Raw genomic sequence first — 27,713 nt, forward strand, 5'->3', positions numbered from 1 at the left:
AAAACAGAAATCATTCTTGCATGGCAGCGGGAATCCTCATAAGGCATTTGTAACACTAGTATAATGTAAGTCAGCCTCGTGTGATTACACGGAACGAACGCAGTGGGATAAGTGGATGAGAGTCTGCGTCATGTGACGAGCACGCTTCCACTTTGTGTCGCGTAATAAATCAGCGTGCGTCCCCGGGGCGTCGCTGTCGGTACAAAAGCCGACTCACAGCTTCCGAGGAAGAAGGAGAAGCTATTAGCGGCTGATGGCCGGAGGTTTTCTTCGCTCCTCTGAAGCTGCAGCTCATCACGTTTACAGTGTCCGTGAGGTGCCGTAAAGCCAAACAAGGAGGAAGGAAGAGGGCTTTAGGTTGCCGTAGTGACGGGGTTTTTGTTAGACACATATGTTTCTATGGACTTACAGCTTCACCCGGCAGTCACTTTCATTATCACCGCAGCTTTCGCTTGTTTTTCTGAGTAACTAAGTCACTGTTTAGTCATAAAATGTCAGAAAAGAGCAACGATCGCACATCATAATATCTCCAGAACGTTTCCTCCAAATTACTGTTTTGTCCAACCAACAGTCCAAAAAACCCGAAATACACATTTTCCAGAAATGTAACACACAGAAAACCAACAAATCAAGCAACAGTTTTTGCGTGTGTCTTCATCAGTTCACAAAATTTCAGTCACGTCACATGAGCTTCATCAATAGATGAGGTCGCCTTGTTCTATTGGTCAAACTTTCATGTTTTAAGAACATTTCTACTTGCCGACATTGACGTGAGACTTCAGTTTTAGATTTATTGATAACCAGGAAACCTCATGTGATTCGATCAAAGCTCAAGAACAATTAACAAATCTGATTATAATCTTTGCTGTTGTTTCCAAGGCCAAGAGTGAATTTATGGAAATTGTTGTCATATTTTTTGGGGGGGGCTCACCTATCGGTTATTTATTTTTTTATTATGGATTAATCTGATGATTATTTTCTTGATTAATTGTTTTTTTGTATAAAATGTGAGAAGGAGCTCAAGTCAAATCTTCAGATTCCTTCATTTTATCTGTCAGTCACTCCAAAACCCGAAATACATTCAGTTTGCCGTTATTGATGACAAATTGTCACATTTAAGAAGCTCAAAACAGAGAATGTTTGACGTCTTCGCCCTAAAAAAAAATAAGTGAAATAATTTACTGGTTTGTTGCATTTTCTGCCAAGATGAATAACTTTAACTGATTGGCTCCTCAGGTGAGACCGCAAACACTGTGTGTGTGCAGCAATGTGTCGGCAAAACTACTGTTGCTGTTGCATCAAAGACAATATTACAATTACAATTATGACATTAGCTTTTTCTGGAAACGGTGTTCAGGATGCGATCGTGACATCTGTGATTCAGAGTTTTCTGAGTGAAGAGCAGTCGGCATAGTTGGCTCTCACCTGATTGCTTCGCTGATGGTGTTTTATCTGAGTGGATCTCACTTCCAGCAGCAGCCTGAGCAGTTCTCATTCATGAAAACAACAACAGAGACTTGTGTGTGTGTGTGTGTGTGTGTGTGTGTGTGTGTGTGTGTGTGTGTGTGTGTGTGTGTGTGTGTGTGTGTGTGTGTGTGTGTGTGTGTGTGTATCTCACAGCTTTGAGCAGCTGCAGTGTCTCGGTGTGAACCAGGGGCTTCAATAAGCACCCTGTCCACGCTGCCTGTCTGCACCGGACAGCAGCAAAAAAGGTGATAGATTACAAACAAGCCGGGATGGAGAGCAGTGAGGTCGTCCAAACGTGCCCTGCAGTATCGACTGAATTCGTTGAACCCCGGAGAAGGAGAAATTGGCTATGCGCCGAACACAAAGTGGTGTTTCACGACCACCTGTAGCGGAAACCTCGACTGCACCACAGGCCTGTCAATCAAACAGAACACCCCCCGAGTATACTGCTTCTTAAGGACTGATTTCAAATGAATGATGCAATTATTTCAAGATAAATCCCTAGAAAAGGAGGAGTGACTTTAGCGGATTAAACTGTAATGACTTGTGGAAAGAACGTATTGACTTTCATGAGAGAAGTCGAATGGGAGTCTATGAAGCCAAAGACTTTTTGGAGCCAGCCCCTCGTGGCCCTCGATGGTATTGCACTTTAAGGCACTTCCGCCGTGGCCTCACCTTTCCGACCCGGAGGCTACCTCCACTTTTTTTTTTTTAGACAGTCTCTGAATGAAACAGGATCGCCACGTGAGAGTATTCTTTCAGATTATTGTCAACCAGCACTTGTAAAAGGCAGTTTGCGTGGATCCTGACGGCTAAATTACCCAGAAGGCCACAGTTTATGTGTGGGTGTCATTCCCTCGCTAAAACCTCCAGAACAGTGACTGAATATAGCCTCTATTGACTTTTTTTTTTTTTTGCATTTGCTATGAATTATTTAAACGCTGCAGTTCTACCATATTTGATTTTCAAGAACCCAGGGCAGCGCCTTGGTCACATTTTCCTGACTGAAGGCTGCAGATTACAACCACAGTTTGATCTGAGCAGCTCCACTGAAGCAACTGGAGCTTCAGGGTCTTGCTCAACGGCACCAAAGGATTACTAATGAAGGAGTCGGGTATTTCCGGATTCAGTATAGTGTGACATTTTGAAAAATTTGCTTATTCATTTTCTCGAGATGAAAAGGTCAAAACCAATCTCACATCAGTCCGTTAGATATGAAGCTCGGGGCGAGAGGACAGTTAGCTTAGCTTATCAGAGAAAGGAAGAGAAAACAGCACGTCTGGTTTTGTCCAGAGGCAGCAGAAGAAGAAAAAAAGTCGTATTATATCTCGAACGTTTGGTAAAAAAATAGAGACATTAGGGTGGCTGTTATTTTAGTTAAGTTTATCTATAAACACCTATTGATTTCCAGAGAAAAAAACAATTTCACTAAATAAATAAAAGACAATCCACATACTCTAAATAATTAAAAGATTTGACCAACAACAATCTCACTGTCTGACTCTGATCTGTTCTGTCATGCAATGCTTCACCACAGCAACAACAAAAAGAGGACGTTGTCAAATCGCAGCAGGAGAACAGACTCAATTATAAGATTGTATTTTCTGGGGTTACAAGACCAGACATGCAGCCCCTTCACTTCTTCTACGCCGGCACAGTGGTTGTAAATTACTTCCTGCCATAATGGGATATAACACCGGGGTCAAACGGAGCGAGCCCCGCAGGGAGGAACGTGATTAGATGATCCACAGATGGCACATACATCGGAGACGAGCATCTGTCCGTGCGGCTTTCTTTGACTCTTTCATGACTTGAGGGGTTTTCGGCGACGGTCCCGATCAGCGTCCCTGCAGGTTGTCCTTTTTCTGCTGCGTGTGGCGGACGTCAGGAAGCTGTTCCGTCTGTCGTCAGAGGACACGTGCTCTCGTTCCTTCTTTTTCGCCACGCAAATAACCAAAGAGTTTTGCGTACTTGTCTTCAGATGCGTCGCGGCGCTCGTTATTACCTCATCTCCGTCTAAACAATGATTGTTTCTGCCGCTTCGAAGGATGTTGGGATTCGTTTACTCTTCTTCGTGCATCGTTTAAAACACGTACTACGATCCGGGCTATTTGGCATTGAAATCAACAAATCTGTATTGATTGAGTGGATGCAGCACGGCCGAACTGATACCCTGATGTTGACTCATCCCTGTGTGTCCTCCACAGGATCGGCTTTATCTAACCACCGGTGTGTCTGTCTCCTCCGTCCGTCCTTCCTGCCCGCCTTCATCTTCGTGTTAAGTAACCTTCTGCCTCTTTCTTCTTCAGTCTGTCTGTCTGTCTGTATCTCTTCTGCCTGGCTACTTCCTAAGGAAAGACAAGGCCCTCAGTCTCCACCCTCCCTCATAGCTGGCTAATTATTGATGGCCTAATGTGTCTTCTCTGGTATATGTCAAAGTTCATTGTTGCAGTGTGTGTGTGTGTGTGTGTGTGTGTGCGTGTGTGTGTGTGGAAGAGGCGTGTTAGACCGCAGATTGTGTCATGGTTTCAGGTGAGCGCAGACGCTCTTTGACTTTCAGTCTGAGGTGTCAGTTCTCCTGAAGTCTGTCAGTAATTCCTCGGAGCGACGGTGTCGAGGACCGAGCGGCGACAAAGAGGAGGAACCAGGTTTAGTAACTTCTCCGGTCCGTAATGACGTGATTGATTGTCTCCTTTTAGACCGCCACAGTGAAGTTGTAGTAAGAAATGATATCCATATGTTTTTGCAATCATTGATTTTGTGTTGCTGAAATTAGGAATTGTGACTCGGATGAAGAAGGGTCGTATGTGTGGATTTGTGTTATTTTTTTTTTATTATTATTTTTTTTATACACTTTATTAATCCCCGAGGGGACATTTCTTCTATTTTAAGCAGCCCGTTGTCAAAAAGAGCCAAGAAAGTAGTTTTTAAGTACCCACGGACCTTAAACTTTGCTTATCTATTTGAAAGTCTGATCTTTAAAGGAGTGCTCCACTGATTTAACGACGGCTTTCAGCAAAAAGTCCACCAAAGGCTTAATTCCCCTGGGCTCGCTTGCATGAAGGTCCGACACGGCCACCAGAGCTGTTTGTGGACAATACGTGTTTCAGAGGCGTCCCGGAAGTGGTTCTTTGTCCGCTTTATTAAACATCTGCTCCGAGCCTATTTTTCAGCTGATAGGCAGTTGACGAGAAAAGTCTCAGTGAACCGAGTTTTGATTCTTCGTTTAACATTACAATCCTATAATAGTGCCGGTTGAAGACAAAATATATAAAAATCAGTGTAGCAGAAACAGAGATAATGTTGGTTTTTTTTTTTTTTTATTCTATGCATTCTGCTGCCTACATTACCCAAAATGCAACCTGGCCCATCACAGTGCGGTTGGAAATTGTTGTTTGTTATGCTCGCCTATGCTCGTTGTGGGTAATGCAGCTTTAGAGGCAGGCCACTGAGGTCTGGTAAGCTTCTTTTTTTTTCCTTCTTCCTGACTGTGGAGTTTTTTTTTTCTAAAGTGGAAGTCTTCTTTCTCAACCAGCGCTAGATTTCTATCAGACTTCACACACCTCCCACTGGAGCGACATGAAGCTCTCCGCAAGTATTTTCCCTCAAGACCCGAAACCAGACTTTGATGTGCAAAATCCGAGGAGCTCTGCTTTAAGTATTCGCCATCGCAGCGGTGTGACCTTGGACCGCTCCGGTTTATAAGCTGGGAGCAGACAGATGCAGCTCTGCCGTTGATCATCCGAGGCAATGTTTCCTGCGTGGATAATTGGCCTGCGAGTTAGCGACCCGCCTTTCGCTCCCACTGATCAATTAGACATCGACTGCACCGCAAAAAAGCTGAAGCTTCTAAAATTAGAAGCGCGGGCGCACACATTTAAGTCCGCTCCCGTGTATCATTGACGATGCATGAATATTAAGGAGACATACGGGCGGCAGGAGTTTGTTTCGACAAATAGCTTTCAGCTTCCTTTCATACTGCATCGCCGTTGTTTTTCTGCACGTGTTTGATCGAGGAAAGTCTTCCGGGAGTGTTTCAACTGTGTACGAGCTCTCCATTCACACAGCTGGACACATCTGTACCGGCGAAGGGCACAACAAAAACATAGCGAGCTGAGGCTTCCTCGGCGATAACAGCAGCTGAGCTGAGACGTGCAAGCTCTCTGTCCTCGGTCACATTTTATCCACCTGAACACGTTCGATGTTTTCAGCCGAGGCATGAGCTCGGCATTTTTTTGCAGGGCTGGAGCAACACAGTTCACAAACTGATCGCGTCACACACCAATCTGTGGTTTAGTTTGAAGTCCAAAAAGGTAGCAATAGCCGTCCTCAAGATGTAAAACCCGTCAGATAGAAAGTTGTTGCTCAGTCCGGTCACAGTGCAGCTGTATCATATCCATCTCTTTGGTTTACGATCCCGGCGCCTTGACAGTGACGCCAGATTACAATCAAACCTTAAAGAGTTTCTCCGCGTGAGTCAGGTTGGTCATCTCATCTATCTGTTTACACAGCACAGTGAATTATTGATGGATGGGGAACTATATATAGGACTGGAATGTGATGAGGGCAGCAGCAGCGAGTTTGTCCTGAAGGGAAAGAGAAAGAGCTGCTTTTGAATAATGTGGCCGACGTCCCACCGTACCGGAGGTGTTCGCTCCACCGAGAGCCGGAGGATGTCCGAGGGTACCTGATGACGTCATAGGTAGCGGGCGTCATTAGTTGATCTCTGTCCAGCAAGACGGCCTCTCAAACTGAATTAAAAGCTGCCGCGTGATCGTCAGGAAACGTTCGAGGCGAGATGAGTTTGTTTGGTTGCCTTTCCTCGAAGTTTCACCTCATTTTTCTCGACTGTTTTAAAAAAATCTAAACCGCCTTTGTTATTTTTTTGGGGGTTTGTGACTTTTTTTTATTTATTTTTTTTATCTCAGATTCGGTGTGATGGATGAACAGAAGTATTTGCTTGTCTTTTTATTTCCTCACTATTTCTTCAGAGTTTCATGGTTATTATACTTAAGTCTTGATTTATTTTTCTTCATAAAGGTTACGGTGACATAATCAAATAACATCTTGCGGCTGTCGGAGTAAACGCGGGCCTTTCCGGATTAGGGACGATTGATCGTTAGCGTGCCAAAGTACGATTCCACGCCCTGAGTTCACATTCATGTTCCGCACCCGAATACTCCTTCATCATCATCATCATCATCATCATCATCATCATCACAATAACACGTGCATATCTAGTAAAAAATACCCGCCAAATTCAAATTATATAGTTTCTCTAACTTTACAATGGAGTATTTCACATTGCTGCTGCATGGAGAAGGAGGACATCAGAAAATGTTTAACATCTGTCTAAAACATTTTGCCTGCTTTCGTCAGACCAAATGTCAAGTAAACAGTCAATTTCGGTGCGAGACCGGGGTGAGACCGGAGTGAGACTGGAGTGGGACTGGAGTGAGACTGGGGTGAGACTGGAGTGGGACTGGAGTGAGACTGGAGTGAGACTGGGGTGAGACTGGAGTGAGACTGGGGTGAGACTGGAGTGAGACTAGGGTGAGACTGGAGTGGGACTGGAGTGAGACTGGAGTGAGACTGGGGAGAGACCGGGGAGAGACCGGGGCGAGACTGGAGTGAGAAATAATGTCTGCATGTTTTTGTGCAATCAATTATTCCTTTAAAAAAATAAAACTATTTTTGGGATTTATCCCGCTGTACAGTAACTTTGCTCATGTCAGAGCCGTATTTTATTTGACCCATTCATCAGATTTAGGTCCAAAAATTATATTATCAAAAAGAATAGGTGGACAAGACTAAAAGTCTGACCAAGCATTCAATGCCTATTTCTTAATAGTCGTTTGTTCGGGGATTCGTTTGACGTTTTGGCCTCACCTGTCCACACAAAGATCAAATAATCACTTATTTTGAAAACGTTTTAATGCAAATATCTTTTTTTTTTTTTGTCGTTGTGCTCTCCCTCAAACCTAAACTAACAAGTTTGATCAGTTTCTGGAAACTTAGTGACCTAGTTGAAGATCTTTAAAGCTGTTTCTATACTTTGCAGTTACTTCTCTTACTGAATTTCTGTCACTGAGAAATTCAGTATGAAGTTCTGACTTTGAAACAGTTTCTCTTCTTTTTCCACCGAGAGCTTGAGGAGCAATTCTCCAAAGTAAAATAGTGCATGAAACAAGTTGTGCGCAGAAGTGACTTTGTTCAAATAAATGCAGTTTCTTCCATTATTCAGGGTGTGCAGCTATTCTCATTCTACACTGTGTCAAAGCTTTCGAAGAACAAGTGAGGCCTGCTGTGTTTTAAAGATTATACTCATGAATCATCTTGTCTAATGGTTTAAAATGTTTTATTATGCTGCGACTAATTTTTGCTTTAAACTGTGGCATCTTTCTGGTAATAACAGGATGTTTGAACGGGACGAAACACAAGCAGGGGCTGTCTAATAATTCATTATAGATCGTATATAATTGTTTGCCTTTGATTGACAGTGCACAGTAGAAAGATATTGAGGAGAGAGCTGGAACACTACGTCTCTTTGAAACAGTGAAGTTTGATTTTAAATGAGCAGATGTGAGGGAGGAGGTGACGGAAGTACATTTACATCAAAACATGTTCTGCCTCCTTTTGCATTTCACCTACAATTTAGTTTTGCGTACCTTGTAAAGTTTTTGTTTTTATCACTTCTGCTGCTGTGGTGTCTTCAACATCATCATCATCATCATCATCATCCTCGCCCCAGCAGTCCCCTCTGTGGCCTGTCTGTCCTCCGCCTCACCTGTTCTGTCTGCGACTCACAGAAGCAGACAGTCAGCCCGAGACTCAGGGCCGCCCTCTCTGCGTCTTGTGTATCTGTGACAGTCAGTGATTCATGCCAGTCGGGTTGGCAGAGTGATCGGCCTGCAGCTGAGACCGTCACAGAGGTCTCTCTCAGTTGCTCTACAGGCGTTTGGAAAGCTCTGGATGTGGTGGAATAACGACTGGCCTTCAGGCACTTCCAGTGAAAGTCCTCACAGCTGCGGATGGGAGTTTTAGTTAAGAGGAATATTCAAATGTGTTTTGATGTGATCAACACATTTAGAATTCATTGTATTTGTATTTGGCTTGGCATTTTACTCGTGCAGTAAAGTTGTAAAGCTTAACTTTGTCTCTGAATTTCACAAGCTAATTATTAATTGTTTTATGGCTGCCATGTCAACAGCACATACGTGGCTCTCTGGCCGTCATGAAAATTCCAAACAGGTTATGTATATCTGTCTTAGGATCTCCTCCACCCATCAGATGTTCAGCCGGAAACGTCCTAATACTTAAGCAGTACTTGTGTTTTACTGGAGTCTACTAAAGGAGTTTATGGTGTAATCAATGCAGCCGATTTGATCATCTGAAGGACTGGACGCAAATCTTGAAAAAGTCTCTTTCCACCTTCTACAGCTTTTTAACAGTGATCTTCCCTCCCTCCTCCTCAGAATATGATCACACAAAGCTGAAAGAAGTAAGAATTAGTTTGGAGTTGTTTGCTTTCTCTGTGTTTTGTCATATAACCACGTTTTGTGAAGTAACTGGCTGTAAGGCAGGAAAGTCCAGATGGAAACTTTCTTTTTCCACTTACACCCTCTGTGATCACTCATTTTGAATGTTACACAGACAACTGATGAGCAATATCTCTCAGGTATAGCGCAGGAGTAGTATTATGACCTACAATTATTTTATTTATTTTGTTTATTTTTTTTTAATTTTTTTTTTGCTCATTCAGACAATAGAAACATAAAAGTATCTAAACAATTTCAGCAAGTTCCAGGTCCAACAAGTCAAGCCAAAATGGAAGTGCTATACAGTGCAATACCACCCAGGGCCACTAGGGGTCAGCTCCAAAAAGCCTCTCGCTTCATGGACTCCCATTTAAATTCTCTCACGAAATTAAAAAGTGTAATTTGCTAAAGTCGCTCCTTCTTATTCTTTTTCTGGCGGTCTGTCTGAAAATAATCCCATCATCAATGAGTTATTAGGCCTAAAAGAGTGGTATGTTTGAGGGCGTGTCTGTTTGATTGACAGACCTGTGGGGCAGTCAGGTTTTCAGGTGGGCGGGGCGAAGTATCCTCCAGTTCCCTATCAAATCGAGTCAGATGCACCTCTTGCACAAATCAATGGGTGACTTTACGATTGGTTTCCGCTCGGCACAAAGTCATAAAAAAAAATGTGTTTCCTTTAAAAAAAAAAAATAAAAAAAAAAAATCCACAATCATTAACTTCAGAATTAATGAAATAGTCTTGGAGCACCCAGTGAGTGCTGCTTTCTCAGAGACACTCAGATCTTTTAGTTTTGTATAATCCTGATAAATTCAAAGTTAGCTTGAGCTCTAAAATACTCTCTCCTTCCCTACCTGTCTGATCGTTCACACTCACCTCCAGTTCCATCAAAGTCAGGTCATCGAACGCCCCACGAAGCCACACCAGGGCATCTCCACTGCTGCTCATAAACAGCAGCCCACCTAATCCACCCCTTTTTTCTCCCCCTCCTATGTGCCCCTCCACCCTGCTGCTCTGTCTGAGCCATTCAGGCACAACACCACAGGATTATCCCTCACTCATTGAGAAACACACACACACACACACACACACACAAACTTTGCACAGCACTCCAGAGAGGAAGATCTCAGATCAGAGATTAGAGTGAGCGGGTCCTCGTCCCCCTGCTCTGCCCGCTGATGCACCGTCGCCCAGTCGGTCAGTCAGGGAGGAGAGCAGGCAGATCACACCGGGCAAAAATAAACAGACAGGAGGGGAGGCGAGGAGGAAGAGGAGAAGGAGGAGGAGGAGGAGAGGGGCTGACTGCTGGAGGAGCCCACGTGTCTCTTCTCTCCGAGCTACAGCCTTAGCTGCTGTTAATGGAGGACTGGGGGTAAGCTTTTGTTGTTTTTGTGGGGGGCTGTGCCCGTTCTCTCCCTCTCTCTCTCTCGGGGAGTCTTGACGGCCTTTGTTTTGGGGGTCTCACTCACTTGACGTGTTGATGCTGCTGGCTCACCGTGACGGTAGTTGTGGTGCTTTTTTGATGCGCGTGCACTTGCTTTAGAGGGATGGGGATTCCCGATGCTCATCTATGAGGATGTTGATGTTGTTTCCCGAGATTGCGGGTTGGTCTAATGGAAGAGGAGAAAGGCGAAGAGTGAATCGAAGCGGTGCGATGGTGAGTAAACCTCGGCGGCTGCTGCCGGCGTTTGAGGTTTTGTGTGCTGCAAGTGGGCACTGGTGTTTTTGTTTGCCTGCAATGATCAACGCAATCGATGGCGTGCACTGAATTTAGAGATACAGTCAGATTTATGTCCTCATTTCTGTCTCAGTTTTAAGGCTACTTGTTCGCTTTAACAATAAAAGTGGAAGAAGCTGGTCATGTGGTTTTCCTACGCTGCGATCTGCCTTTGTAGGAGCCAAGCAAAGGGCTATCCTGAACAAAAGCCCCCTCTCGGCATGTAGCTAATGGATTAACCAAGCATGATGACACCCACATCTCTACTCCACGCTGCATCGCTTCTTCTCAGAACTGTCTGGTTTAGACTCGCGTAGAAATTTCCCTCAATTAACCGGAGTTTAGATTTTATTTTTATTTTTTTTTTGGGTGGGGAACCCACCTACTTCTCTCTCTCGTGTCCTCTCTGCCTTTCATTGTCAGAAGGGTTGCTCCATCCATCCTTTGGTCCTTGTTTGACCCAAATACCCATGCAGCTCCCGCCCCTCCCCCTGACCCCTTATCAAAACACATCAACGCTGCTTCTCTTTCTATTGTTTCATATCGGTCTCCTCTGCATCAAACATTTCGCCCTCATCGCTTTGATTTTTTTTTTTGCTCATTACGAGACAATATTGGCACTGTCTTCTTACTCTAATCAGCTGGTGGCCTCCAGTGAGGATTATCCACAGGAAAAGACACCCAGATACCGCTGACGATCTCCGTATTATGGATGATTTTCATATCGACTTTGAGCAGGAATCTTCTGTAGTCGTTAAAAAAAAAAAAAAAAAGTTGGACATTTTAATAGATGTGTCATTTGTTTTCTCGCCAAGTATTAAATCGTAGATTAGATTAGGATATATTTATTTTGAACATACAGTTAGTAAGAGAAGAGGATAACAATGAGGATGATATAATGAGTTTCAGACAGCCAAAGCTAAATTCTCAAAATGCCAAACTCTCCACTTAATGTACAGAGTCGGTGGTTCATCACGTTAGATGGTTATTTAATGAAGTCCTGCAGCAGAAACCGCCTCACGTTTTTCAGCCAGTGTATCAATAAAAGATAACAGAACAAATCCCTATATAAAGCTGTCAGTCGTATCATGTGTCTGATAATATTTTGTATTCCAGCTGACGCTCGATGAAACCGGCAGCTGGCATTTCACTCCTCTGATAGCACCTCCAGGCCTTGTTGTTATCTCACGTTTGTTTTCCAGTTCATTTTCTTTCTCCACTTTGCATTTGATCTTGATCTGCATTTCGGTTCGGTGGTTTGTTTGTTTGTTTGTTTGTGTGTTGTGTTTTTGTTTTTGTTTCTGCTGTCTTGCACATTATATCTTACGTCTTACTGTTTTGTAATACATCTTCCGTTCATCTCTTTCTTGTACCAAGTCTGTGTACCTTTAGTGTTATCCAAAGTCAATAAAATGATGTCCTATTTGTTACATTATCGTGTGCAGTGGAACAAACAAACAGCTCATACAGAGGCGAGTCGCCTGGTTTCCCTCAGAGCACCTCGCTGCGCAGGTTTTAGCTGTGATAGCTGATTCAGGGTGAAGCCTTCTGGTCAGACTCAGACACAAGTGTTCAAAACGAATTTCTGTAAAAATGAAAGTTTATTTAGACAGCTCGAGGAGGCTCGTGCAGCTAGCCTCATACATTCATTTACTGGACTTGTTTCCCAATTTTCTACCGTGGAGAAAGAAAGGCCACCAATACAAGAATAAGATCCAGGTTGAAAACTACTGAGATTGTTCTTTTTAGAGTGTAGAGCGTGTTCTCTTGACAAAAATGAGATTTTCTCAACTCAAACCTGAACTTTAAAAGAATATTAAAACTACGACAAAAGCGAAAATGAGCTTTACTTCAGCTTTTTCAAAGTTAGAAGTCTAACTCAAACTGATATAGTGTTTTATAAAACGTTATTGTGAACAATATGAAACACTGATGTGGTGCTTTATTGTAAGCTCATCATAAATGATGTTGAAAACCAAAATCAGATCGATTTTTTTTTTTTTTTTTTTGTGAAACACCTGGTTACCTCGTTTTTAATGTTTATCTTTTGTTTTGTTTTGAAATCATGAATCAAATTACTTATTTTTACAATGATTGTGACTTTCATAAGGCAACCAATTGGTGCGTTATTGCTGGCTAAATAGATTTGTGGTTTTCCACTGAACAGTTTACACTCAAGACTTTTAGTTGAAGTTGTTGAATGGAACAAAACAGAATAAAGAGAGCTACTGCCAAAGTCAGGATATAAAGATATTCTGACAGGAACAGAGTAGGTTTAATAAAACTGTGATATGTAGCCTTGGCAACAGCCAATTAGCTTGTACTGAGAGGTCATCAAAATATCAGTCGGCTGTGTGGACTCTTCGTCCTGTTTAAAATTGCAGTGTTGTGAACTGAAGTCAAAGAGGTGGAGGTGGACGTGAGGATAATGTTGGCGCTACTAGCCTTCCCGTGTCTTTACTCCGTTATTTCACTGAAACGTTGCTGAAGTTGGACCTTATTTTCTGCCCTAATTTGAGCTTCTTTTATTATCATTCGCAATCATGTCACAACTATTAGTTCCAGCTGTTCCCGTGAGGCCCTGGGAGGATTTTCGTTGACCAGAACGAGCAAAGATTATTCAGAAATTACGCAACGTTGTTCCGATAAAGGCTGGCCGAGTCTTTGCCCCCCGAAAATGAATAGCGAGTCATTACGTCTATTGACGGTCGTCACAGAGGAACAGAGAGAGAAAAAGATGCAAGCGCTCAGGTTATGAAGGTGATTGTGGTTTTCTCGAGCTCACCTGATATCAGTGTGTGGAAAGGATGAAAGTTAAACACTCCGTCGGTGAACTTTGGAATTCTCCTGACGGCGATCTCTCTTTGCGTTTCCTTGTTTGGACTTTGTACTTATGTGTTTTAGCGTTTTATTACCTACCGACTCTGTCGGCAAATTTGTGCACGTTGGTCTAATTGTCTGATTTAAAGAAGATTATATTGGTGCTGACTCACTTGTATTTTATTGTAATGGGATATTTGAATGAGTTCATCACTGTTGTCTGACATTTTAAAGATTAAATGACCAATTCAAAAATAAATGTTCGTTTTTGCAACAAATAATCCACCAGTCCGTCGACAGGAAATTAAAAGCAGCTATTGTGATAATCGATATCTCATCTCAGTCCTTTTTTTTTTTCTAGCAGAAAAATGCTCCATTCATTGATTCTGGATCCTCAGTTGTATGTATTTCTTGCTTTTCTGCGTTTTGCATGACTGTTATCCTCGGCTTGTGGACAGTTAGATAGACAAAATGAGCAACATAAAGAAGTTATTTTGAAGGGTTTCGATCGAACAACACATTTGTCGTTGGCTTTAGTTTGAAATTGCCTGCCGTTCTTTAAAATGCAGCTTTACATTTATTTATGCTCTGTGGTTAATTGTTTCTGGGCATCTTGCATAACTGTCAACCTGTGGGTGGTTCACTGCCTTTCCTCCTGGTTACAGTATTTTGCGTCCACTTTAAAATATGTGACATCACAGTTGAAAGTATCACATTCGCCTGAACAAAGCTTTTAGGTGAAGACGACACTGCTGCGAGCGCAGGAGCTGCAGTGATGGCCTGAAACTAAAACATGCACAAGCTTGTTTTAAATCGCAGCTTCATCACGGCACTATTTAGGAAGAAAGTGTTATTTAACAGATTACCGTAGACGCTGCGCATCCGTCTACCTTATTTGCAGCTTCTAATCATATTTCTAAATTCAGAGGGAGTTCTGATCTGACCTTTCAATGCGTCTCACGTATCCGGCTGTTGACGCCGCTCACAGTCTCGGTGTTTTAAATTCCTCTGTGCTCGTCTTCTCACAGTGCATGAGGAGCGTTACTCTGCTGCAGACCGCGACAGCCTGAAGCCACCCTGCCAAAACCTGGGACCATGTCTGGAGCCTTCGATGAGTTCGCCAGCCAGGAGGAGACCACCGACAGTTTCTGGGAGGTGAGGCAGCACAGGACGGGAATTGTGACGGATTAAAGCGAACAGGGAGGCGGCGACGCCGCCGGGCGATGAACTCTGGGTGAACCCGGCTTCATCTGGGAGGCGAGAGCAGAGACGCGAGGCCTCGTTTATCAGCTGCGTGCGCAGCGCAAATCAGGCGTGTGCTCGTCTGTACACGCGGCGTCAGATTTATCGAGAGGGTTAGATCACTGTGCTCCGAGTGCTCCGCGCACACATCAGCTGATGACACATCACTGCTGATAAAACTGCTACGTTTTGGTGCCATTACTTATGAATGGGTTGAGTGAGTCAGCTACATATTTATTTTAGCAACTGTTAAAAAAAAAAAATAAGTCAAATAGATGCAACATTGAAAATACTAATGTCACTACAGTGGCACTCTGTCATTTTTTTAATTTTTTTTTAATCTCTGATAGAGCTCTTAGTCAAGGTGACTGTTTATAACATTTAATCACATCCTGCCTTCATGCCGTCTTGTTTCTACATGGAAGAGATACTTATGAAATTAAACACGTTAGTTTAGTTGAACTTGTTTGTTTTGTTTTTTTTACCAAACCTCAACCTTATTGCCAGTGAAGTTTGTCTTCCTTTCTTCACCCATCCCCTCCCTCCCACCAAGAATCATATTTTTGGAGGAAAAAAAAATGTAAAACTGGTTTGGAGGTGATTATCTTTGTTAATGGGATAGTTTGTTCCCAGTAGATGTAAAACTGTCCATGCAGACTTTTATGTGCGCAGATTTTAGAACTGTGATCAACTTTGATCGATGGTGTCTCAGCTTTTTTGAGGTTGAAGTTGTACTGGCTTCTCCATCGTTGGAGTCTTGAGCTTGGTAAAGTGATGCTGCTATTTGTCTCCAACCACTGCAATGACAACTACATTGTACGTGTTGTCCGACGCACTCATTTGCTTCTACACTGTCTCTTGTTTAAAGGTAGGAAGAAACTGCTTGCATCTGTCACAATTCAGAAAAAGAATATTATAAAATTGATATAGTTCAGCTTTGATCAAATAAAAGGTAATGCAGGTGAGAGCAGGTAAGGGGGTCAGGTGATTGGTGAAGCCAACAGACAGGCAAAAGGAAAAAAAAAACCTAAATCATGCAAGAGGTCCAAAACAGGCAGGTACACAAGTAGTCCTGGTAGTATTATTATTATTATTATTATTATTATTATTATACTGGTGGTGAAAGGTCAAAGGTCACTCACAAAACACATTTGTGGCCATAACAATTCTCACACTAGTTATGACAATATTGCATACAAATGTGTACTGCGGTTGATTTAATCCTATTCATGTAAAGTATCCACCTTTAATGTTAAGTATGCAGACGTGGACGCAAACTGCATCTTGACTGATCGGCAAATCGTACAACTGCGATGCGGAAATTCAGGAACAAAGAAAAGCAAAATACTAATAACACTGAGAAGATGGTAGTTGAGAATATTTGGCTTTTTTTTGTAGAAAATGATTTCACTAATTAGTACTCTATCAAAATATTGTCAAAACAATCAATGAAGTTGATTTCTCAGTTGACAGTATGTTGCACTGAGTATCTCCCCTAAGATTACATCACCAACAACAACTAAGCGCAAACAGTCCGAGGTAATTTGAGACGCAAGTTCCCAAAAGCCCATTCATTATATATGAGAGCCGGTGACTCAAAGCAGGAAAACATTCACCTTATCTGAAGCCACAGAGAATACACACCGTCACGTTGCTCCATGTTCAGTTACAGCTGTGTGTTTGATAAATTCACTCAGCGGGCGCTGAAGACAAAGTTATTGTCACTTCATACATGCAGGTTTTATAATCAATTTTCTCTCAGACTCTATAGTACTTTGTCCTCATCGCGTCTCTTCAGCCTGCCAGTGTTTTCAGGAATCAACTGGAGCAGCAAAAGGTGTTCGCTTACAGCACGCAGCCACTTCATCACAGTCAGTCACTGCATCACTGTGGAGCTGCTGCAGTGCTGCCTGCTGATCGCTGACTCGGCTGAAGCTGAGGCCTGGTGTTGAATACAATCATTTGTCCCCCAGCTGCTTCCGTTTAGTACAAATCGGAGGTTTTTCTGAGTGTCATTTTCCGAGCGAGTTATGGGTAAACGTCTATTATGCATTCAGCAAAGACGAGGTCTTTTGTCTGCTGTCACACAGGTGTGAAATGAATGCAGCAAGATGGTGTTTCAGCCTCTCTTTTTCCCTCTGGCTCTGTCTCTGGGCAAAGCTATCAGCTCTCTGGGAGGCTGCTGCTGCTGCTGCTGCTGCTTCTGCGTCCAGAGAGAGTTGTAAATTATATGACATTAACACACCCCCTGCTTTCATTGCATAACTCCGCACACAGCAACAGCAGCAGCAGCAGCAGCAGCATTGTCCTTTCTGCTGATCCCTCCTGCCTCTTCAGTGCATCACCTGCAGGCCTAAAGGAGAGTTTGAACGTGTGATGTTTGTGCAAGCAGCCTCTTGCGCAAAAATCTTTCTAACAGTAGTAGTACAGAGCAGTTTGAGTCCTTCAATAATATAATACAAAATCTATAGTTAGCCATAATTATAACTTGAAACTTTTGTTATTTAAATGAGATAGTATGTATGCAAATATTGAATATTGTTCTTGTTTACATAAACAGTATATTTTGAAGTATTTCACCTTTATTGAAGTGTGAAGGTAAATGAGGAGAGAGAGATAGACACACAGCAGGTTTCTGGCTGATAATACCTTTAGAGACTTTTTTTTTAGTCATAATTTGTAGATAATTTACAAGAAACAAAAAGGCATCTGAAGACGTGTTTGATTTTTTTTTTTTAAATGCTTAAATCACAGAGTAGAGCTTTGATTATCCAACTCAGGAAGACCTTCTACATGCCCCTCTCTCCAACTTTAAACTAATTTATTGACACAGTTTAAATTAAGAAACCTCAAATTTCTGACTATATGGTTTGAAAAGTGTAGAAGCAAACAGTCAACAAACTATCGGTGGTTTGCTTCCTTTTTGTTTGTTACCATTAAACAAAGGGCTGCAAACTTATGACCTCTGATTCGACTCAGAAGCCTAAAACTGAAAACATCCAAGAAGGAATCTTAAGAAAAACAAGTGATACTTAATAATATGAATTGTAATAATAGTAGTATGTAATAATACTTGTTTGCAGTGATTGTAACATAACGTTCCTTTGTTTTTATGTTAGGTTGGGAACTACAAACGTACGGTGAAGCGGATTGACGATGGTCATCGGCTCTGCAATGACGTGATGAGCTGCATCCAGGAACGGGCCAAAATCGAGAAATCCTACGCGCAGCAGCTGACCGAGTGGTCCAAGAGATGGAGGCAGCTGGTCGACAAAGGTAAGAAGTGCTTCACACTCATATCGACAAGTCTTCCATTTCCCCCCCCCCCCAATAATAAATATGTGTGTTTTATTTATCAGCAAGCGTGATAAAAAAATTTTTTTTAAAAAGTGCAGTAAATGGAAAAACCTGAATCAAAGCAGCATTTGTTGTGAGCACTTTTTAAAACAGCACCAATTCTAGTGAGCACAATTGATCACAGATTTCAAGGTACTCGGCAGGTTGCTTGTTGTGATTGTCTTGCAGAAATTGCCACAGTTCTCGTTTGGATTTAAGCTTTTCGTCTCAGTTGGTTTGTATTTTCTCCATGTCATCTCAAACTAACTCTGTGCTGTTGAGATCGGGGCCCTTCAGGGGCCAAACAGTCTGTTAAAGGACTCCTTGTTCTTCATGTCTCTGAAGATAGCTCTTTTGACTTCCTCTTCACGGTTGTATGTTTTGGCTCCTTTTAATGCTGCACAATGGATCTGGAACCGAGCCTACGCGTCCATGTTGCCTGATGGATTCAAACATCTATAGTGCCTAAAACGTTTGCACAACACTGCACATGTGTTGTTTTTGTGTTGAAATGAGGCTTTAGTGCCTTACTGACACTCTTATTTCTCCACCAGGGCCTCAGTACGGCACAGTAGAGCGAGCCTGGGTGGCCGTAATGGCGGAGGCGGAGAAGGTGAGCGATCTTCACCACGATGTGAAGAACAACCTGATCAACAATGACTTCGAGAAGGTGAAGAACTGGCAGAAAGACTCGTACCACAAACAGATGATGGGAGGATTCAAGGAAACCAAAGAGGCAGACGAGGGCTTTAAGAAGGCCCAGAAACCCTGGGCCAAGAAGCTGAAAGAGGTGAGGGAGTGTGCAATTTTTTATTTATTTTTTTTACTCATAATGTACACCAATGTACGACACAGTGGGTATTACTATTAGACTGTACAAAGACTTATTTTAAAGGGCCACTTCGCACAAACTACAAGAAGGTTTTCTAATTTGGTCAACTGGAGGTTTAGCCGTTTGTTTTACCTGCTGAGGTTTTGAAATCTCCATCTTTGAGAAAGATTTCATCAGTAACACTGGGAATTGTTGACACGTTGCTGTTGTGTTTTGATAAGTTGGCAGCAGGGATTTCACAAATAAAAATAAAACTATGTGCATGACTACGATCAGACAATAAAAAATAAAATAATAATATATTTGGAAAAAGTGGCCTTTTATGTCTTTTATCTTCAGCTAGAATTACTATGAGACGCATCTTGAACAGGAAGAGAATTTGTTTACAGCTAGTAAAGAAATTAGTCATCACTTTGTGTTGCGGTCACTTTATATACAATAGTTCAAGTAGAAGATTAATCATAACAATTTAAATGATATACTTTCTGCTATATTGTAGAGGTGAGTCAGTCAAATAGATTAGTTAAAAAATAATCAAGTAAATAATCAACAATCTTACATTTCATGGACTAAACGATTAACTGATCAAACAAGAAGATTTATGTATAATGAAAATAATCTTTCGTTACAGCTCTCACTTCTTTATGGCTTGTTAATACCCGATCAGAGGCTTTATTCATGATATTTTCTGTTCAGCTTGAGGCTGCCAAGAAGTCGTACCACATGGCCTGCAAGGAGGAGAAGCTGGCCACCGCCAGAGAGGCCAACAGTAAGGGAGAGGCCTCTGTGGCGGCTGAGCAGCAGAAGAAACTCCACGAGAAAGTGGACAAGTGCAAACAGGACTCTCAGAAGGTGAGAACGTCACACAACTGGCCCGTCGATCATCATTACGCAAAAGATATTTACGACAATTGAGCCAAAGGCAAATCAGCCGGCAGCGTAGTTGGAGTCAGCGTAGAATTATTAATGTGTGACTGAATGCCAGTTCAACCCTTTTATATCTCTCCTTCACTCCTCCCGACGTGGACTCTGGTACACCTTTTACTGCCTCAACCTTCACACCCCTGACCGACGGCTCTGTTTAGCGCCTGACAACACATTCATACTGCCCCTCCCGAAGTTGATAGAGTAGCAACCTACGATCCATTACAGAAGCAGCTCAGAGGATCAGTAGGCTCGTGTCTTTTGACGCGTTTCGACAAATACACCTTAAAGTCCAGATGCGTTTTACGGGTTTGACCATTTAACACAAAAAGCCATAAAGAATAGTGTTGCAAACATTTCCTGGGAATCATTTTCTAAGTGCGTCTTTCTTTTTGTGTCACAAACCAGGCGAAGGAGAAGTACGAGAAGGCTCTGGAAGAGCTGAGTAAGTGCACCCCTCAGTACATGGAGAACATGGAGCAGATGTTCGACCAGTGCCAGCAGTTCGAGGAGAAGAGGCTGAGCTTCCTCAGGGAGGTGCTCCTGGATGTCAAACGCCACCTCAACCTCACGGAGAACCAAAGGTGCGACGCGTCTGAAAGCGTTTGTACGACGAGACGTCGTCACCTGCCAATCGCACGCTAAATCCTCACTGTCTGTTCACAGTTATGCTACAGTATACAGTGACCTTGAACGCACCATCACATCAGCCAGCGCACAAGAAGATCTGAAGTGGTTCAGCAACAGCCACGGCCCCGGCATGCATATGAACTGGCCGCAGTTTGAGGTACAAACATACAATATCGGGCTGCAGTTTGATGATAATATATCAACACTGGAAATTGGAGTTTTGCTGTATACTGGCCAACCATTAAAGGAATAGTCTGACATTTTAAGAAAACACTGACTGGAATTCATGCAAAAGAGCATCACGTGATCATGAGAAGACTGATCCTACTTTCTGTCAGTACGCTGAATGTGAAGCAACGGACTTAAGCCGGCTAGCTTAGCTTAGTATAAAGACTGAAACGGGGGGGCGGCAGCGAGCTTTTCTCCAATCTATCTCCCCAATTAAAAGGAAATAACGATACTTCCTAAACTTTTAAACGATTCCTTTAATACTGATTTTCCTGTACCAGCTTTGATGAACTTGTTAATGGAACTCAAATGAAGTTTTACTTGATTTGTATCATCCCGAGTGATACCTGGAAGAACAACCGACCCTGTGCAGCGCTTAAAAATCTAAATCTCAACATGTTTTGTCTCAATTCTTTGCAGGAGTACAACCCAGACCTCACCCATAACATCTCGAAGAAGTCAAAGAAAGGAACTGATGGAGTCATGCTGACTAATGTCACGACAGGAGTAGACCACGCTCAGGCCGACCAGGGAAGGTAAAATATGATCCGTTACCCGTCTTCAATTTATGCCCGAAATCATATCCAGATAATCGTCTCAACACCCAAAACTTTGCATGCTGTATCCGCTGTATCCAGCATCCTCCCTCACTGCCGTAATCTCGAATCACAGCCACAACTGGACGTGTACGACCGATATCCGTGTACCGTGATCGAATTACTGTCGTAGTCGCAAGTCGACGAAACTCGAAATATTCGCAACCAGGGCATGAAGCTAAAATAGTGCGCGGTGGCAGTGAAAGTGGCAGCAGAGCGATCGTCGAGGCGCAGTAACAGTTTGGCATAAAGACGGATCGTTAACGTGCTTCTGAAACGCGTTGCCTCCAGCATAAGCAGCTACGAGAAGAACCAGGCGTACACGGCCTCCACCGAGTGGTCGGACGAGGACCAGACGGCACCGAACTCGGGCAACGACACCAACGGAGGGACGAACCCCTTCGATGACGACGCGGGCAAAGGCGTGAGAGTGAGAGCGCTGTACGACTACGAGGGCCAAGAGCAGGACGAGCTCAGCTTCAAAGCGGGTGAGTGTCCGGTTTCTGTCGTCACCGCGGCGACGGTGGTTTTCTGCGAGACGGCAAGTCGACACTGACTTCCACAAAAACTAGAGCCGCATATTGAGTAGACGTTAACGCCCGAACAACACGACGAGAGGGTGTGAAAACTCAGCAGGCGAGCAGAGTTTGGAAGTCGAAATAGTTAATTCAAGGTTTTGGATTAAGTTCTGAATTAGTTCCCTTAAAACTAAAAAAAAAAAAAAAAAAAAGCAAATGGCTGAAAATAAGTGGGTTTTTCTTACACAGGGACACGTTCAAATGTTGTATTTGCTGTGAAATAAAGTCACCACATGAATCAATGGCTGCTTTCCTTCATTCTACCATTTCAAACAGCAAACGACGGCGAGATCCGCGTTTGTTCCTTTTCTCTGCTTGCTTCACAGCTGCTTGCTAAAGAACCGCTGCTAATCTCTTCAACCTCCATCAGCAAAACGTTTTCCTTGTTTTCATATTGATTTTATTCATTTAAATCTTGTGAATCTTTGGCTCGGCCGGGTAGGGAGGGGGGCGAATGATCGCAGGAATTGTCCGTGTCATGTTTTCTTAGATGTCTTTCTGGATTAAATGGTTTAATCTGATGTATCGTCCTGCTTGAAATGCGGATATTGTGGCTCTATGGGTCTAACTCGAGGGAACGAGGAGTAACACAAAACAGTGCATGTCGTAAAAAGTGCAACCTTTCCAAACAATGTCAATTTTAAACAAATCAATTGAAACTTTTGCTTTCGGGTCTGACTGAAAGTAAACACGGAAATTAGCCACCTTTGGCTAACTGAATTAACACACACACACACACCGGTTTGTTTACAAGTGTGAGGCAGACTATCTGTTTCTACGCTGTTTTGTGCGACTCCTTGTGTGGTCCGCTGAACCACAATAGCAACGTTAAAGGAAAATACGCTGGAATTATCCTTTAAATACTCAAAACAAGGATTTCAATTTTTTTTTTTTTTGTGGATTATTCCTTTAAAGTTGTTCTTCGATGTTTAACTTAATCTCCTGCTGCTGCACATTTCTGTCTGATTATCGATAAAGGTGATGAGCTGATGAAGCTGGAGGAAGAGGATGAGCAGGGCTGGTGTAAAGGTCGCCTAGACAACGGGCAGCTGGGTCTTTACCCAGCCAATTACGTGGAGCCGATGTAGCTGACGTAGCTGTTTCTAACTGTTCTTTGCCTCGTCGGAGGTCAAACCCAGGCTGAACCGTCCGGTACTAACTGCACATTGCCAGAGACTTCAAAGTAAAGCTTCCTCTTCCCGTCGGGCACAGTGAGCTGTCCCGATCACGGACAAGACTTTACTGAAACAAGATCAGTTCAGGACCACATCACCTCCAGACACTGCGACCGAAGCAGAACATTTCAGTCTCTTTTGTGTGTTTAATATCAGTTGCGATTCTAACATGCCATACAGTATGTTCTCTCATCATTATATGGATACGGTATCGTGAGTTGTGCCTGGATAGCAAGAATGAGCTATGCATTGTGCATTTCATGTATATATTTTAATCTTTTTTTTTTTTTTTTTACCGTCTGTATTGTACAGTTGTTGTTTTTTTTCTCAATGAATAGTGTTTTCTTTCTCCGTAATTTACATGTTGAGCCTTCAAGGAATAGTTTAACATTTTGGGAAATGCGTGCGTTCGCTTTGTTCCTGAGAGTTAGAGGAGAATATTTACGTCACTCTTGTGTTTCTACGAAGAAACATGAAGCCGCGGCCTTCGGTCGGTTATCTTAGCCTCGTTGCAAACATTGGAAATAAGATGAAAAACCCAAAATACGCACTCCAGCGCCTACGAAGCAAACCCGGCCGTTAACGCTCGTCCCGGATGAACCGACCACAGGCGGGACAGCTCTTAGGCGTGGACGTGTCCGATCCGCTCAGACCACATTCGGAGGTGGTTACGAACAACAAACTCAAATGTAAAATGTGTTATGTTAAATCACGTTGCGTTAAAACGACGCCGGAGCGAGCGCGGATGTCTCGCTGCGTTATTAATAAGCCGGTCGAGTCAACTGCTTTCTGTGCGTGTTTATCTACTTGTCCTTTCACAGAGCAGGGAGGTGAGAATCCAATCACACTGCGGAGACGCGTGTTCACGTCGAACCCGAGACAAAGATACTGACGTCAGTTCAGTATCTTTGTTGGTCAACATGCTTAGAAACACGGTCGGCAGTTGCGACAGTAACTCTGATGGAGCAGAGTTTTCACAAATGCTCTTTGAAAACACAAACGCGTCAGTGTTAAGTACTGACTTACTTATTGTAAGTCGCTTTGGATAAAAGCGTCAGCGAAATGAAATGTAATGTAATGTAATGTTATGCAGCCGTAGAGACAGAGCTGAGCTGACATCTCCTCGCTGCAGCATATTTACCACGCCGACCCGAGCTGTGTCGATCTTCTCACCCGACGCTCTGCGAGAAAGCATCAAACCTTACTTCCCCGAATGTTGAACTGTTCCTTTAACGCGTTGAATAGTTGTCATGCTCCGCTCGGCGGCGTGTCACTGAATTAGCATTTTGAAACGAGATAAAAGACAGTTCACCGTCAGTAAAAAAAATAAATAAATAAATAAATAAATACAACACACAGCCGCTCTCAGCAGAGCTCGTCTTTGAAATGGAAATACTGTACACTCTCCCGAACACTGCAAGGATTGTTTACGTTGACCTCCGCCGTCCCACCTGTCTACAACCACGTGCCTGTTATAACCATCACCTCCGTTCGGTTTCTTCTTCTCTTGTTAATAATGCGAACAAAACCTGCCCGGAAATAGAAGCTCGCAGCTGTTTTGTACGGCGATTGGCTTCATTTCACTCACAAGGTTGTTGTTGGTTGTTTGTTTTTTTTTTTGTTCAGCAGTTGAAGAGACTTATTTACTATGAGTGAATGTCAAGTCACCGCATTATCAGCGCTCTGCTCCTTTCTCCTGTGATTATGTGCATGCTGATGCTCCCACACACTGTTTACTGCTCTGATCTGAACCGATCCAGCGCACGGCCTCGATTTGTTTCCACCAAATTATACACTGAATCTTGATTAAATGAAAATTCCTCCGCTATCAGGAGGATGAAGATGATGATGATGATGATAATGATCTATTTCACCGGAAATTGTAGGCTGTATTAAGGGTCTTATAAAATATATATATATATATATATATATATATATATATATATATATATATATATATATATATATATATTTTTGCTTTAGTCATAAAATCTAAATCAAACTAGACACGAAACAAAGATTAGGAGTGCATGTGGCGCTGCAGTGGGTGTCACGTGAGATTGGTTTGTTACTCCTGGTAACCGCACACGTTGGTGAAGACAAATCTTTTGTCGGCGAGGCAGGCAGGTGTTCTCTTACTGATGCAGACAGAAAGCTGCAACGAGAAAAGCGGAAAGAGGATCCGTCTCTGAAATATTGATGAGACAATCGCCTTTTCTGCTGCAAGAACGAAATTCATTTTTACAGCCTCCGGGAGGGAAAATGTCTCTTGATTCTGGTGTTTATGCCTCTTTCAAATGTGTTGCTACTCTCAGCTCTTGATTCAGAGTGGTGAATTATGTTTTGCCTGACTAAAATCTACCACCCTGCTTCTCCATAGACTCTCAACCACCATCTTCAACAAAGTGAAAGAGAGCTCGCCTCCACAGAATCTGACTCCAGCTTATCCAGATCAGTTTACACCGACACGTCACGCAGACCCTCTCTGACTGATTGAACATGACATAACTTTAAAAACTTCAGCATCTTAACTGTCTTTCTGTACCTTTGACTGTATTTGAAACAGAGTGAGACTGTTTACAAGGATATTGTCCCAGAGCGGCATCCACTGTGAAACAGTAAGGAGTGGAAATCATATCTAAAAATGCTCAAAACGCTCATTTATTTTCTGTCTGTCGCTCCTACTGGAAACAATAACTGCAATGTCGAGGAAAACGTTTGGAGGACGAGAGAGCTGTCTGTCTGTCTCTCTCTCTCTCTCTCTCTCTTTTAGGATAGTGCTGTCATTTCCAAACTGTAGTGCCTGTACATCTGCATAAACAAAAATAAAAAAAAAAGATGTCATCAGAAAACTGAGGCGCACGTGGGAGTCTTTGAGATTGAGATTAAAAAAAAAAAAAAAAAAAAACATGGGAGTTTAAAGATGTGTCGTCATTGGAGCGAACAAAGTGACGTGTTCTGTACATAAAAAATGTGTAACGTGGTTTCAATTCGCCGAAGTCGGAATTGAAAGAAGTATTCAGGAAAGTAGAAAGAAGTAAAGGTGTTGCACTAAAATGGCACTCAAGTAAGAGTACGAAGACATTTTGGTAAAAGTGTACTTCAGTACTCATTACAACATGTAAACAAATGACCCCTTTCTGAATACCACAATAAATTACTATCATTGTGTTTATGTGTAGTATTTTACCATAGCTGGTTGAGTTTGCGCAAAATTTTAACCATTTCATAAACTTTTATATTTTATAAACTGAAAAAAAGCAAATTACCTTTACATATCTGCAAAAATAAGAATGATTGATAGCAGAATACAACAATAATTAAAGAAGAACATTAAACTCGGGATAAAAGAGTTCAATTCAAAAGACTAAATTAAAAATTAAAAAAAAGATACAGCTTCCTCCCCTTTAAACAATTTTGACAGGTTGAAACTGATGAACCACTCTGTTCAACTTTTAATTTAATATCAGATGCCACCACTAGAGGTCCCCATTAACCAACCATCTTAAGCACCCTTAATAACCTGGGTCCACTGTAGCCTAATAATAATAAATAATATTAATATTACGTCATTATAATAAAATATACAAGAATTCAGAATGAAAAAAAAGCACAGATTTCAATATGATATACCCAATTTTCATTTGTTAGTAAAAACCTGAGGCACCACATCATCAAGCAATGAAGGAATAACTTTGACATCATTGTCACATCGGGAGCCCAAAAATGATGACCAAAAACAACTCTGACAAGTTGAATGGCTGCAGTAAGAGAAAGATGTTTTTGTTTCATTGAAGTCTGCTGACATGTGGTCATAGTGTCCTTTCACAAGGTGTCTAATGTGGGGGGGGGGGGGGGTCATTATGGGATGGATGTTGTCTTGACTACTGGTCCATTCACTCACCTGCTTCTGGCTTTACTGTCAAACAAAAGGCAAACACAGAAACACGAGTATTTATAGTCTAATGAGGGGGGTATAAATGAATCCGCATCGTATCTGTCATGTTTATTGAGTGAATGTTGGCATGCTGCGTGTCAGATGACGTCATTTCAACGTCACTGTCTCTCACCCGAGCAAACATTACCAATGAGCGAGGGTTCGTCCCAATGCTTCAATTCACTGTCTATTAATGTACTTGAAATAAACAATAAAGCCAAATTCTTTCATTATAAAGTACATTGTTCATATTAGCTCGTTAATTTGACAGCAGACGAGCTCAAGAAGCTATGCTCTCTGAGTTAGCCAGCAAGTTCTTCTCCTCCTTCTTCTTCTTCTTAAAGTCTTCTTAAAAACGTCTTTTTTTTTTCTTCTGCTCTCTCCCAGTAATGATCTGAGGACCCTTCACCTTTATCGGTTGTCCCTGTTTATAAAACTGGATATAAAACAGCGCCACCTGCAGCAGAAACATGCTGCTTACACACTGATGCTTCACTTTTTAATATTTTAATGATATATAATAAAATATCAGTCAGAGGAAACAAACCAGTGCTTTTGATACTTTGATCATTTTTTTTTTTTTTTGTGTGTGCTAAAACTCTAGTTTACACGAGTAGGATTTTTCATGCAGGATTTTTCACTTGAAATTGAGTATTTCTACATCGCTGTGGTGCATTACTTAAATAAAGGACCTG

At 42.3% G+C, this 27,713-nt stretch overlaps 1 protein-coding gene across 3 annotated transcripts; it reads left to right on the plus strand.

The window, feature by feature from the left end:
- The first annotated feature begins 5,843 nt into the window (after positions 1 to 5,843).
- Positions 5,844 to 26,605, plus strand: pacsin1b (protein kinase C and casein kinase substrate in neurons 1b). Of its 3 annotated transcripts, none has more exons than XM_069691157.1 (10): positions 5,844 to 5,948; positions 14,569 to 14,695; positions 17,902 to 18,058; positions 18,673 to 18,908; positions 19,647 to 19,802; positions 20,283 to 20,458; positions 20,541 to 20,661; positions 21,153 to 21,268; positions 21,620 to 21,816; positions 22,885 to 23,921. In XM_069691157.1, the coding sequence occupies exons 2-10, from the start codon at positions 14,636 to 14,638 to the stop codon at positions 22,992 to 22,994; spliced, it is 1,329 nt and encodes a 442-aa protein (XP_069547258.1). In that variant the 5' UTR covers positions 5,844 to 5,948; positions 14,569 to 14,635; the 3' UTR covers positions 22,995 to 23,921. The 3 variants fall into 3 exon arrangements, with proteins under 3 accessions (XP_069547258.1, XP_069547259.1, XP_069547257.1); XM_069691158.1 differs by lacking the exons at positions 5,844 to 5,948; positions 22,885 to 23,921 and adding exons at positions 10,280 to 10,375; positions 25,462 to 26,605; XM_069691156.1 differs by lacking the exon at positions 5,844 to 5,948 and adding an exon at positions 10,280 to 10,375.
- The last annotated feature ends 1,108 nt before the right edge of the window (positions 26,606 to 27,713 follow it).

Source organism: Brachyistius frenatus, unplaced genomic scaffold (assembly GCF_029030835.1).
Source record: "Brachyistius frenatus isolate BFR_SWC_R1_liver_20210118 unplaced genomic scaffold, ASM2903083v1 Contig_10, whole genome shotgun sequence".
Lineage (NCBI taxonomy): Eukaryota > Metazoa > Chordata > Actinopteri > Embiotocidae > Brachyistius > Brachyistius frenatus.

Excerpts from the sequence above, each read along its gene's own strand:
- pacsin1b (XM_069691157.1), top strand. The coding sequence starts at position 14,636 with ATGTCTGGAGCCTTCGATGAGTTCGCCAGCCAGGAGGAGACCACCGAC. Across the intron at positions 18,059-18,672 it reads GAGGCAGCTGGTCGACAAAG|GGCCTCAGTACGGCACAGTA; the intron begins GTAAGAAGTGCT and ends TTTCTCCACCAG. Across the intron at positions 19,803-20,282 it reads GCAAACAGGACTCTCAGAAG|GCGAAGGAGAAGTACGAGAA; the intron begins GTGAGAACGTCA and ends GTCACAAACCAG.